This window comes from Volvox carteri (genome assembly GCF_000143455.1).
Source record: "Volvox carteri f. nagariensis unplaced genomic scaffold VOLCAscaffold_68, whole genome shotgun sequence".
Classification (NCBI taxonomy): Eukaryota; Viridiplantae; Chlorophyta; class Chlorophyceae; order Chlamydomonadales; family Volvocaceae; genus Volvox; species Volvox carteri.
This window is the reverse complement of record NW_003307611.1, coordinates 516,548-529,909: the sequence shown is the minus strand read 5'-3', so window position 1 is coordinate 529,909 and position 13,362 is coordinate 516,548. Positions and strand designations below refer to the sequence as shown.

Below are 13,362 nucleotides of genomic sequence, written 5' to 3'. Positions count from 1 at the left end.
ATGCTGGGTTGTGAGAAGGTAGATCATCATACATGAGTTCTGAACATTGAACTCGTGTGTGGGGTGAGTTTATTTGGAGGACAGTGTTGAGTACTTAGCTGAAGTGGTGACTTCATTGCGAAGGAGGCTGTCCACCTCTCTTGCTGGATTCTCGTCACCAGGTATTGTATCATATTAGTATTTTTATAACACTGGTGTCGCACCTCTGGGCTTTGGTTTATTGAAGTTTGCCGAAAGGTGTGCGCGGAACCCAGGGACTCGAACATCCGCCTACAGCAGCACGCCTTCCGCCCGAGCGACGCCTTAGTGCATCTGCAGTTGTGCATTTCCATCGCAATCAAAAGCAAGAAACACTTGTAATTTTAAAACCTCTGTCCCGCAGGAACGAAACCCCGCTTCGATTCAATCCTTCGTCGTGCCTGGCTGAGCGCTCAACACCGCTGAGCCATCAGCCAACATGAAGATAAATATTCAACTACGAAATATTCTCCTGGCTGCGCTGCTCTGCAGCGCGCTCTCGGGTCTTGCTGCAGAGGAATGGTCCGAGCCACCGGTCGCACTCGACGCGGAGGGAGAATCTTCTAGAGACGCTTCATTTTTGCCGGCTCCATCCGAGCCTGATAGCCCTTCCACTCCGGATGGACAAACAGGTGTTGGACTGGCTTCCGACGCCCCCCCACCTAGAAGCCGGCCCCCGCGGTCGCCAGCACCGCCTAGGCCACCCCCGGTCTCTCGGCCTCCTTCCCCCATTCGCTCGCCCAGGCCTCCTCCGAACCCCCGGCGTCCTCCCTCTCCCCGACCGCCGTCTCCTCTTCCCCCCTCCCCTCCTCCATCACCGCCAAGCCCACCTCCATCACCGCCTCCCTCCCCTCCCCCTTCGCCTCCTCCTCCTCCACCCCCACCCCCACCGCCACCGCTTCCCCCACCCCCACCGCCACCGCCTCCCCCATCGCCACCGCCACCGCCTCCGCCATCGCCACCCCCTCCATCCCCTCCCCCGCCTTCACCCTCACCTCCACCCCCACCTCCACCTCTTGCCACCAACGCCGTCCTGGAGACTGACTTCAGATTTTCCGTTTGCGACGCGCGTAACGCCAGCCTCACGCCGTACCGTCTGTCGAGTCCTGGAAACCCTGTCAGTGTGAATGGAAGCTTCGCGACGTACTGCTTTACCATCACTGCGGATGCCTTGGTGCAAGGCTCTAGCAGCTCATGCGCCAAGATGCAGATTAACAAGATTGACTTCATAATTAGTGAGTCCGCTGCGGGGCACTGCGGAACCCCGATTAGCACCTAGTGCAACACATGTGGGAACTTGAACAGCACGTAATTACGTGTTACGATGTTAGCCCCTTAAACCTGTGCAACTGTATATTACTTAGCATTTAGCTGCCACGTCCTTTTTTTGGAGTTGCGCCGTTGCGTCTAAGGCTCGGGTTTGAATACATACATACTTACTTACGTACACAAAGACATGCATCAGTCTACTCGGTTGTATATGGGGTGAAGATATGACTGCATGTTGGCAAAACGGTTGCGACAAGTTGGATGGGGTGTGTTTCCTCCGATATTATATACACGTTATGACCACGGAACGACCTTCCTTGATTTGGCATATGGTGTTGAAGTCCCGGCTTTAGTGTTGCAGTTATGTAGAAGCACAAGACTCACTCCTATATTTATAACATGCCTAACTCCTATATTTATAACATGCCTAACTCCTATATTTATAATATGTCTAAGTCCTATATTTATAACATTTATAAGATGTAGCCTGAGGAGTTCGGAACATCTCTAAGTTTGCAGAAATGATATCTGTATCCACAGATTACATGTAGATTACATTCTCTGGGACAAAATGTCTTTCTTTTATTATCTCTTTGCTTCTTTCCTGATATAGTTCCTTTTCTTACGATGTGAACCTTCTTCCCCCTCCTTTGCTTTTGTTCCCTTTCACACTTTAGACACGGCTTGTGTTGCCGAAGTCCCCAAGGCCATCCGTAACGCCATCGTTAACGGAACCGTTGTGTCTTCATTCCGTTTCGAGACGAAGACCTTCGACGGCAACCCGTACGGCATGCTCGCCGTCAGCGGCCTCAAGGACTTCACCGCCGGTTTGCTTGCCGGCAACCCGCTTCAGCTCTGCCTGGTGATGCGGAGGTCTAGCATCTGCGGCACCCCGCAAACTCTGTGCTACGGTACTAGCTGCGTATATACCATGTACAACGAGGACCGCAGCTGCTGCCCCGTCAGCCAGGTTTCGTTTTTCGCGCCGCCGCCTCCACCGCCGTCTCCGCCGCCGCCGTCGCCACCGCCGCCACCGCCGCCACCGTCGCCGCCGCCGCCATTGTCGCCATCGTCGCCAAGCTTAGCTCCGAGTTTCGGCCGCAACTACACGTTCCCGTACGGATGCCCGAATTACAACAGCACCCTGTCGCCGTACCGCTTGTCGTTGCCGATGGGGCCCTTCAACGATTCAGCACCCGTCGTAACGTACTGCTTCATGGTTTCCCCAACCGGTGATGTGGATGAGGGGAGCAAATGCGCGGGGATGGCCATCAACAAGGTCGAGTTTCTCATCAGTAAGTAGCGGCTTGGCGGGGGGCTGCTGTCACAGATGGGTCACAGGGGTGAATTTCTAAAGAACGTTTCTACACTTTTGCTTTCATTTCCCCCGGCGATTATGGAATATTAAAATTAACGCAAGCTAGTGGCGAAAAAGATGAAATTATATTCCCGTTCCCGCAATATTTCCCGTACCCGCAAGGATTTTGCTTAGCTTTAATTTTAGCATTGCCGGGGTACGTCGTCGTATTGTGCTTCCTTACCCTTCGGATGGAATATCCCATCATTAGTCCCGGATTGCCATTGCCATTGCCATTGCCTGGAGTGCGCTCCTCCAGCAAGCACCTTCATGCTTCGCGCTTCCACGCCTTCTCCCTCCGCTGCCACCTTTTTCGTGTCCCTTTCTGTTTATATCCTCGCTATATTACATATTGCTACGCCCAGCTGCCCAAAAATCTTCCCCCCGTGTACGAACGATGATGTAGAGCAAAGCTGCTATGAGGAGGATCGGAAGTCCCTGGTTGGGTTCTCTGTGAACGGTGCGTTGAAGCCTTTGACGTACAGCCCGAACAGAAGTCGCGGCGGGGAGGCGTTTGCCCTTGTCTCCGTCACCGATTTGAATTCCTTGAACGTGAAGCCGCCTGCTAGCATGAGGCTCTGCATGAGGTTCCGTCCCAACGGCGAGTGCTCATCTCCGCAAGCACTGTGCTATGGCAATAGCTGCATGTATTCCTTGTACAATGACAATCGGTCATGTTGCCCGGTCAACGAGATTCCTTTCGCTCCGTAAATTTGAAGTACATGTATGCAGTACATACATGCAACTCTACAATTTGATTATAGAATTTCAGGACGATGACAAAGTTGTTTGAGGTGTGTGGTGGCGGGGGGGCTAAGGCCAGGCAGGGGCTGAGTGGTGTCGTACAGGGGCTGAGTCGCGTTGTACATTTCGTACGGTGCGTTGTACTGGCTCGTTGCTCCTCTCTTTTTCCTGTTGGGCTCTGTTCCCCCTCCTGCTGGGGCAGTGCCGTGTGGGATGGTACGGCACTATGGACAGCAGTTCCTTCTAGTCGGTCAGCTGCGGGGGAAGTCCTTTGGCTTGCTGACTGACTGGCTTGCGGCCTGGCTGGCTAGGATTGACGCTTTACGTTATTTTGCGTGTTATGGAACATCACTGGACTTCTTGAGGCCTCATATCTTGAGGCCTCAGAAATCAGTCGTTGAGGCGGAGGAGGAGGTGGTGATTGATGCGAAGAAGAAGAAGATGTATACTGTGGGAAGGTTTATGATATGCTGTTTTTTCCTCGATTGGTCCATGGGTGCTTCTGTGGAGGAGGATTAGTTGGGTTCGTGTGGCGCTTCGGAGACGACGCATCGAATTCACCTCTCCCAGCGGCACCATGGTTAGGCAACGCTTGGAGGCGCGCGCTCTTTTGACGCTTAGGACGCGCCGAATTTCCATCGAGCATCAGGCAGCGATGTCTGTCGCTGGTGGGGCTTATGGAAGCCTTGTATTTGCGCGCGTGCGCGGAAGCTCTCGCAACGTGCGTGCGCGGAAGCTAAGTAAATCACTAATTTGTGTACGACATCCTAGCTTTGTTCTGCTGACAGGGCCGCGTGCCTTCACTAGTGCTACCCCCTCTGTGAAGTACGGTTATGACATGCTCGAATTTCGTACATACGTACGGCACAGTGCTTTGCAAGGACTCAGCGTTCGAGGGTTGCGTTACACGCGTTTGAGGATATCTGTCTGGGCGTCTATTAAGTACGGTAGCGGCAATGTGTACGCGAATTGGCAGTTGATTTGGGGTTATCGGCAGTTGAGTTATTCGCGAGCTCGTTTCAGTTTGAGGAAGAGGAAGTTTGGGGCAAACCCGGCGTGCAAGTTTCAATTTTGCTAGAGCGATTACTTGCTGTGCTGCATCTGGAATGGTCTTCGATGCCCTATCGGGCTTCCTAGCACATGCAAATATGCATCGTCCGCGTGCAGCAAGGTGGTGGCTGGTCATTGAAGTTCTATAGATTCGCATAAAAGAACATGCGTACTGTTATGGCCGTTGGCTATAGTCTGGCCCTTCAGCAATTGATTGATGGACGTGTGCTCATGATGCATGAGGCATGCACCAACCGTTGCAACTGACGGTATGGTTCTGGGGGTGCTGTCAATCACGTTTCTTAAAGTCATCACCAGGTGCGGTAACCCAAATGCACATGTGAGCAGCTTTTCGGATGTGCCATGGCAGCAAAAAACCAGGAAGTGTTATTATTTTCTTCTCTTGGTGGGCTTTTGAGGGATTTGGTCACGGTGTGAAAGTTTGTCGTGCTTTGCTTGGCGCTTGGCTTCTCCTGTCAAGCTTTGCTTTGGGCTATCCGGAAGTGCGGCTCCTTCCTTCGATATCCGCTTTTATCTGAACGATGATCATTCAACGATCTCGCGCGCGCGCTGAGCTGGTTAATGTTGTTGAAAGCTGTTGTTGATGAGTTTTTCGTTTCCGGGGATTACTCAGCAGGCTATATGCAGGATGTGAGTATTTTTTGCTTGCTTACAGTTGCTTAAGTTTATTAGCCTCGTAGGTCCTAACAGCAAGAAGTGAAATCGACTGTCCTGTTGACCGCCAAGAGCTCCCCTCAGCAAAGATTCTCGAATGCTATCGCTTTCGCGCGCGCCCGCGCTGCATCGCGTGACTTTCCGAGTTTTTCCTTGGTGCTTCCCGTGTCCGATGTGTTGAGCTATGATTGAGGCCGATGTGTTGTGCTATGAAAGTGAGTCTTGCCGGTGCGTATGTTCTTAAGACTTCGGGTCAGTTCCGGTAATTTCGCTTTTCAGCATGTCCTGTAAAAATGTCCTAGTTTTCTGTTAAATGATACCTTCCTACATGTTCCATAGGTTTGATGCAATCGGAACATGTTGGATCGCCACCTTTGTTGTCTTCATGGTGAAGACATCGATTTGCAGCTATCTGAAAAGACTATTATAATTGCTATTCGTGTCTCAAGACAAAATTACATCTTCATAAGAATTGTCATATTCGACCATTACGAAGTTCGACTTCACACTCGCCTGACAGTCGCCGGGCGCCCGTCTTATTCGAGATGACGACACTTACCCCGACTTTAGGAGAGTTTGTCATTACTTAAGTAGCTCTCATATGGAGAGGAACAGCTTCAAACAATAACCGTCGAAAGGCTCAAGGAAGAGTTCCCGAAGTGAAAGCCATGCCAAATCGGGCATGAGGTTGCGACATGACATATTTGAAATAAAGTACGGAAACGACAGAACTCAAAATTGGCGGACCCTTTATGTGGGTGTGCGTCTTCCCCGTTCGCCGTATGTTCTGGTTGACTTGACGATGCGCAACAATGCCGTGTGCCAACCAGGCAGGTTTCCAAGCATTCCGAGACCTGGGAGCTAAAACTGCTAAGGGTGTCCTAAGGAAAGGCCGGAAATGCTCACCGGACTAACTGACAATGCATAGTCTCGATCGGGAAGTCTCGACAGGGCGCACGCGGCGGCGCATGCATGAATGATTTCACCCTACACGACGGAACACGAGACAAGTGCGGCTGCGGCGGCGTCCTAGAAGCTTCCTGATAAGGGCGGGGACCCTCCGATTACGGACAGGCTGCTTGACTAGCTGCACGAATATAGCTACGCTGCTACCGCGGCGGCGTGTATGCGTCAACCCCGAAAAGGAGCGACGATTACTGCTGCTTGCATTTTTTTACCATGAACCTAACCCCCCGCCGTCCGGACACACCCTCGGATTCTGAGTTCCTTGTGGGGAAAAAAAGGGGGTCGCCCTGCTTGCGGTCGGCAACGCAAGGGCTGTGGCGCGGCAAATGGATGCTCAAAAAATCATTTGCTCGCTCCATGGAGCTTGTAGAACTAATCATAACGTTCCATTTGTTATTCGCAAACGGCTTTTGACAACCAGTAGAAATAAACTTTGCAGTAGGGGACGCAAAGTTTATTACTAAAATTGCTTCACCGTTAGGCGACACATTCTGCCTGGTCGTTACTAACGGATGGATGGGCGGATATCGGCCATGACATATTTTTTACATACACACACACACATACACAAGTGTATGTATTTACAGCGCAGGAGGGGGGAAATGTGTGTTTACAGGAACATCACCAGAGCCCATCGGATCTAATTGCACTGATCCTCCTGAATGGACTGAAGGGAAACTTGGACTGCCTGAAAGATACGAATGCACATTACACCACACTAACTATATATGTAACACATTGTGCAACATAATATGTAATAATGTAATGATAACACGAAAGGACACGACAGAGGCGCCATCAGCCACATTCACCTCGTCGCGACAAAAACGCCGGACGGATGCCGTTGCCATATTTCCGGAAATGGCGTCTCCAAAAGACGACCACCAATACACGACAAACAGATCCGGATAATTGCACACGGTGGCCTGAACCCCCACGCCGTACTTTCCGTACATTGCCTGCCTGCCACATAGGGAGAGATCGAGAGGAGGAGGAGGAGGAGGAGGGAGAGAGAAGGGACAAAGTGCCGTGCCTGGAGCCATGAATGCATGGCCGGCAGCGAGGGCTCGCTCGCGCTCAGGCAAATGCTCAACAGCGCCGTGTCGCCGCTCCTTGGGCCAAAATCCACGCAGTGTGTGCTAACATCCAGCATGTATGTATGTATGTACGTATGCATGCTACTAAAGACCAATAGTTACATGTTGAGAAACAACAAACAGAGAAACAAACAAACAAACAAACCCGAGTCGGAGAGGCTTAGGATAGCTAGGATATGGGAAAAAGAGGAACAAAAGCCGAGAGTGTAGAGGACGGAAAGCAATCCCAACAGCCTCCCTCACAGTGGTTGGGGAGGGGGAAAGCCGAGTGAAGTTCATCATCGCATCGCGTCATGCGCGTATCGAGTGAGGGACATTCAGCATTGTCCTTCGCGACCTCTATAAACCCATACGGGACGACGCATGTTTGTGCCAAAAGGCCGCCGACCTGTACGACATCATTGCATGACCGCAAAATGGGGAAGAGCAATATTTTTTCCTGTAAAAAATTCTGGGGGGCGACGAGTGAGGCTTTGGCCAATAGAATAAGTCGTTCGAACGACTTAGAACGAGGACAGGAAACGCTCCGAGACCATGAAAAACCCCTCAGAGAGTTTTCCATCATCAATCACTGTTCCACCTAGTAGTTGCTATTGTGGTGGGCTGCACCTGGCCCTGCCCGGCCCGACCCAATGGAGCAGTGCAACCCTCCGGAGAATCATCATCCCCACCCGCCCTTCTTCCCTTCCGCGTATAGCTCTCACCCACCAACTCCCTCTCCCGCTTCGAATCCCCTCTCGCAATACCCCCCCGCCTCTCCTAGACCAGACACGTCACCGTGGTACGACATGCAAGAGTACGTACATCCACACACTGAGGACGACTGCACGATGCGCACACTGTCCTCGCAGCGCTGACATCGCAAACAGATGTAGGCTATCGCAAATCGGATTTGCCGATAATGATATTGAGTATTAAAAAAGCCACAATTACAATAACACTTTCTTTTTCAGTGGAAAAGTGTGACTCGGAAAAAAAGTGTGACCAATCCTACGGCAGGTAGGACGTAGCCCACTACCTACCAACCTATCGACACAGGCTCCTCCTCCCATTCCTGCTCCGTACGAGTCCCAGGAGTTACTAATGCGGTTAGTACGACATACACACTCACATTACACGACACAGTGAACACTCGCTCCGAAAACAGCCATTCCCGTCCTCCTGATTACTCCTCCTCGGGAGGGCGTCCGCGTCCCCCTTCAGTCCTCCTTGATGTCGTTGATGCTCGAGCGTTCCGAAAGTCGGCGGAAGGTTTGCTGCGCCGGGGGGATACATACATACATACATACATACATACATACATACATACACATGTAACCTCTGTATGGGCTCTTTTTTTGCATCGCGCTCAAAAAGTGCGTTGCCTGTCTAGGAAGCAAATCTTTCATACCTTGCAATCTACAACCAACTTCAACGATAACGAGATCATCATCAACCAGGCTGCCGCCAGTGTAACGCCAACCAACGAACAACGAACCACTGCGGCGGCGATGAGATGCCAACGCATGAGGTATCGGATCCCTTCTCTATCCCGTACATACATAACTGAATGAGCTAATGAATGAATCAGTCATTCACGAAATGGTGTTATGGCAATGGATCTGAACGGATCATCTGCCGTTACTAATTAACAACCTGTAACGGTAACATCAACAGCAACGGTAACGCGAATCCAGGTTTTCAACGCCCACAAATCACGAAATGCATGTAAACGAAGACACCTGCGCGTGCGCACGCACATAGCCCGACAGACACACAGACAGACGCACACCCATACCGGTGCTGACCGGACGCCCCACCTGTCGAAGAATGGACTCCACAGAGTGGGCCCTGAAGGCCCGGGGACTGATAGGCTGGCCAGAGTTACCTGCAGCAAGGTGAAAGGCCGGCCAGCGGTACCCCAGAAGTGCCGTACAAGCACCCATCACGTTTTGAACCGCCACCGATAGCAGACATGGCGCCGCCACCAACAGCTGTGCGTATTGCTGCTGCTGCTGCTGTGCTCCTTGCTGTCCTGGTTGATGAAACAGCGACGCCGCCAGCGCCAAGCCCAAAACTGAGTTGCGCATCGAGGCCTTATGGAGGTGATGATGATGATGATGATGGTGATGAAGACGGCGACGTTGCCAAAGTTCATATTTTAGGTACATGTTGATAAAGAGGATCACGATTTAATATGTTGATTGTTCGTTGGATTAGAAAGCACGAGCGCGATAACGGCGCCACCCCAGCGCGGCGCACCGCCATACATACATACATACATACATACATACATACATACATACATACATACAGGCCAGGTAAAAGCCATAGCCGCAGCCGCAGCCACGCATCGTCATCATCATCCCGGGGGAGGCACACACACGTACCTGATATGCCGTGGTACGGCAAGTACTGCCGGGTGAGCTCACGCCAGCAGGGATCAGGTAGCCCAGTAGGAGTGCCGCTGCGTGTAACCACAAAACACCCGCGAGCACGGGCAAACCGACGGCATGCAGAGCCTCCGCTCCCACAGCCGCGTTGACCAGCACATTGACGACCACCATAGCTGCGGCTGCAATGAGACTCCAGCGCCGTGCGGTAGCGGCAAATGGCTTGCTAGGGAGGAAAGCGGATAGCACGGCGCCTGCTGCAAGCGGCAGTGTAGTTGTGAGGGAGGTGTGGTAGAGGAGGGTGGCACGTGCGGTGGCGGGGAAGTCGGGCGACAGATGGGCGCGGAAGAGGACGTCAGCCGTGGAGGCGTCTGGGGAGGGGGGCTGGTCGAGGAGTAGGAGGGTGAAGTGGCGGTAGATGTAGGGGGAGGTGACGAGGGCGGCCGCCGGTGTGGAGAGAAGGCACAGGAGGATGGAGCACTCCAGGCTGCCGCCAGCAGTTTTGGCGTTGATCGCGGCGGTGGGTCCTCCTGCGGTGTGGGTGTGGGATGCGGAGGTGTGGGATAAGGGGATGGAGAATGTGCGCGCTCTAGGAAATCGTGGAGGCGTGGCTTGTAATAGGTTTGAGGGAGGCGAGTAGGAAGTGGTGGGTGTGGAGGAGTCAAGAATTCAAGAGAGTGGAACGCCATGTCTCCATCTTGGCATATTTTTTTGGTTGCAGCGCAGCAGTGCAGTGCAGTGCAGGCTAAAGCTGAAATTCTGTGGTACTTGAAATGGGCAAGCTGCCAGACTTACCTACTGGGCAAGCCGCCAGAAGAACGAAACCCACGGCAACTGCAAACGGCAACCCAGCCTGAAGCGCCAGTACTGTCGCCGCCAGACCCAGAGCAGGCCATAAGAAAGTCCCGATGAAGAAACAAAAGGAAATATTTCCTGCAGAAACGCTACAGTTAGAGACAGACAGCTATGGCCAAGAGTCACGTCAATCTTAACGCACCGAGACCCAGCGACGATCCGATTAAATCTTTGAGCTTTGTAGCGCTGCAACTGAGGCCTAGAAAGAAGTATGCGGTTCCCAGCGTGTGACTAGCCTCCACCTGCAGCAGTCATTGCCTTCGTTCCGTTACTACGTTATCATCAAATACGTAGGGTTCGGCCATATAGCACCTTGGTGTTTTCTAGGTATTCGGGCATTGATAACGCAATTGCCACAGCAGCCGGCAGCGCAAGTGCAAACAAAACCTGCCACATCATCGCAAAGAACTTCCTCGTCAATTCATATAAGTTGTGGCATTATGTTTTTGCTTTGGCATCTGGATACAGCTGCGTAACCTGTATGGCTGCCAAGTGTCCCCCGCGCCGTACGTGATCCAGAGAGCACAGATCGAGACATTATGTCTTGTTCCATAATATAACTCTGTTACGTCATGATGGCTTATTCAGTCCTGCAGCCACATAGAAACCTGTCCGCATGCTATCGGCTCCGAAGGGTTTCCTGAGCAGGTTTGAACTCCGGCGAGACCACCATCTCTCAGGTACATCTAATGCTAGTCTTCGAAAGGAACATCGGGACGTGTGAAACTTAGTTGCTTGCGAGAGGCCGGGAGAGCATTGCTATTTAAAGTTGTGGACGTCCAGCTGCTCCAGCTGGGAGCTACCATGAAAGAGCAAATCGTAGGTGGCGAGAGGCAGAGATGGAGAATTATGGAAAAGGCAATTCATGCGGCGTGCGATTTTACGTCGAGCAGGAAGGTCCTCATATCCCCATCACCTTTATCCACACGTTGTGCTGCAGATATGTCCTGCGCTATCTGATTAAGGCCCGGGTTCGTTGGCCAGTGTTGGCTACGCGAAAACCTGCCAGCGACTTACCTGTGTCCACTCCATCAAAAGTCGATGACATTAACTCTGATCAACAAATCCTAATGAGTCCTCACGTCCATCGTAAATACACTTGCTGATGTACACGCGCCTGTAACCTCATGGCTTCGCTGTGAATCGCTGCTCGACGTGTTTGCTATTTGGGGAACATCTTGGGGCCAAATTGAAATAGTACAGTTGCTTTTAAGGTTCCAAAAGCGAATGCGGCGTCCTGCGCGAACATGATGCGAACACCGGTCGGGAAGATGGTAAATTACCTCGTTTAGACAGCTTCACCTAGTTTTGCACAAACAGTCGCACACGCAGATGCTTTAAGCGGAGAGGGAGATGCTTTGTGCCGGGCAACCTGCTTAGCGTCGCATTGCACGCAAAAAAATAAATAGTTTTCAGGTTCTATTTAGTCGAGGCCTTAGGTGCCCTTGTTGTCTGTCGCCAATCCTAACCACACGTCGCTGTTAACTATTGGGAGCTCGCTCAGGTATAAAGTTATTCTCCGGTGTACCGCCATCGCCATGTCCTTCATCCACTTCATCGCGGCTCCGAAGATCATCAAAGCACAGCTTAACAATTACAAGGAAGCATCACTCCTATCAGCGCCATAGGACCATCAAGAATAACGTTCGAGCAATTAAGCTCTCATCCACTTGCTGCCCGCCCAGGGAATCCCGTAAAATCTCCCTCTTTCTCCGTACGGAGCACTCAGACAACCCCAATTTACTTCGCGAGCTTGAAGTAGGAGCTCACTTCAACATGGTTACTAGATGCACCAAAGCTACCATATGCGCCAAAAGACACCTATCACTGTCAGCTTACCAGCAGCCATCAGCGGTACCAATCCTCGTTTGAAGCATGCACCGTCAATAATGACGGCTAACGATGTCCGATTATGAAGCTTCCGGACTAGTGACTGGGAACTGAACACTCTAATGGATTAAATGCAGTCCAGCAGTCGCACACCCTCGCTACTGTGGGTAAGAGTAAGCCCAGAGATCGAAGCCCTTGCAGACGAGGGCGGTTTTACAGGTGTAGTGTTGTGAGTCTGCACATGACGGAGTGGTGACCTTGTTAGGTGCTGCCTCGGGCGAGCCTTAGCGCCACCAGACAAGCTCCCGCCTTGACACCTTGCCCTCACGCCTGCCTGACGCGTACAACGCGCTCTCTTTTATCTTGGCAAAAGGGGGAAATGCGGGGTTGCACGCCATCGGTCGAGCAGGCTCTCCCCCCACAAGGAGGAGAGTTCTTCGACGGTCGCTCATTCCCGTTGGGGTACAGTTAGGTGCCCCTGGCCATTGTGAGGCCCGGATCGATATGTAACACACAGATGCACACACAGATGCACACACAGATGCACACACAGATGCACACACAGATACACACACAGATACACACACGCACAGAGGCTTCCGAAGCCCGGGCAACCTTTAACCAGTGCATGCAAGAGCCGCAAGCCTGCTGGAAAAGCTTTGGTTTATTCAGCATCTGATGTTTTCTTTGGAGCGAGACAGGAGAAGGCATTTCATGCATACAACTGACATCAGAACGCCGTATGAGGGAGGTGGTACGCGCGGGGCGTGCGGGACGGTGGAGGATAGCACGGCATCTCGCATAAAAAGAATCCCCAATTAGTCTCGGTAAGTGCATGCATCTCTATACCTACTTTTCCATGGGAGCGAGTTGGTTGTGGGAATGGTAATGTGGGAGAGGGTTGGTTGTGGGAGCCCACAAAATGAGTAGCAGGCGGAGCAGACGTCATGAATTGTGGCCAACAAGACAGGCGTATTGGTGTACGTGGTGCTGGTGTAATACAAGATATCATCAGGGGGTTAATGGGTGGTCAATGGCGGGTTAACTTTAAAGCTGCCCTTGAGAAAGCAGGGGAAGCGAAGGAAAAGGCTTCAAGAAAAAAACTCATTCATGTTTTTGGGGCCCTAAA

General features: G+C 51.9%; 2 protein-coding genes across 2 annotated transcripts; one reads left to right on the top strand and one right to left on the bottom strand.

Moving 5' to 3' along the window:
• VOLCADRAFT_98137 (uncharacterized protein) lies at window positions 1-3,907 on the top strand (the record flags this gene model as incomplete). Its single annotated transcript, XM_002957046.1, has 5 exons — window positions 1-18; window positions 1,058-1,253; window positions 1,965-2,198; window positions 2,481-2,582; window positions 3,591-3,907. The coding sequence occupies 5 exons, from the start codon at window positions 1-3 to the stop codon at window positions 3,905-3,907; spliced, it is 867 nt and encodes a 288-aa protein (XP_002957092.1).
• Window positions 3,908-6,801: 2,894 nt separating this feature from the next.
• VOLCADRAFT_98136 (uncharacterized protein) lies at window positions 6,802-10,802 on the bottom strand (the record flags this gene model as incomplete). Its single annotated transcript, XM_002957006.1, has 6 exons — window positions 6,802-7,042; window positions 8,976-9,043; window positions 9,546-9,805; window positions 9,857-10,078; window positions 10,546-10,645; window positions 10,716-10,802. The coding sequence occupies 6 exons, from the start codon at window positions 10,800-10,802 to the stop codon at window positions 6,802-6,804; spliced, it is 978 nt and encodes a 325-aa protein (XP_002957052.1).
• Window positions 10,803-13,362: the final 2,560 nt, after the last annotated feature.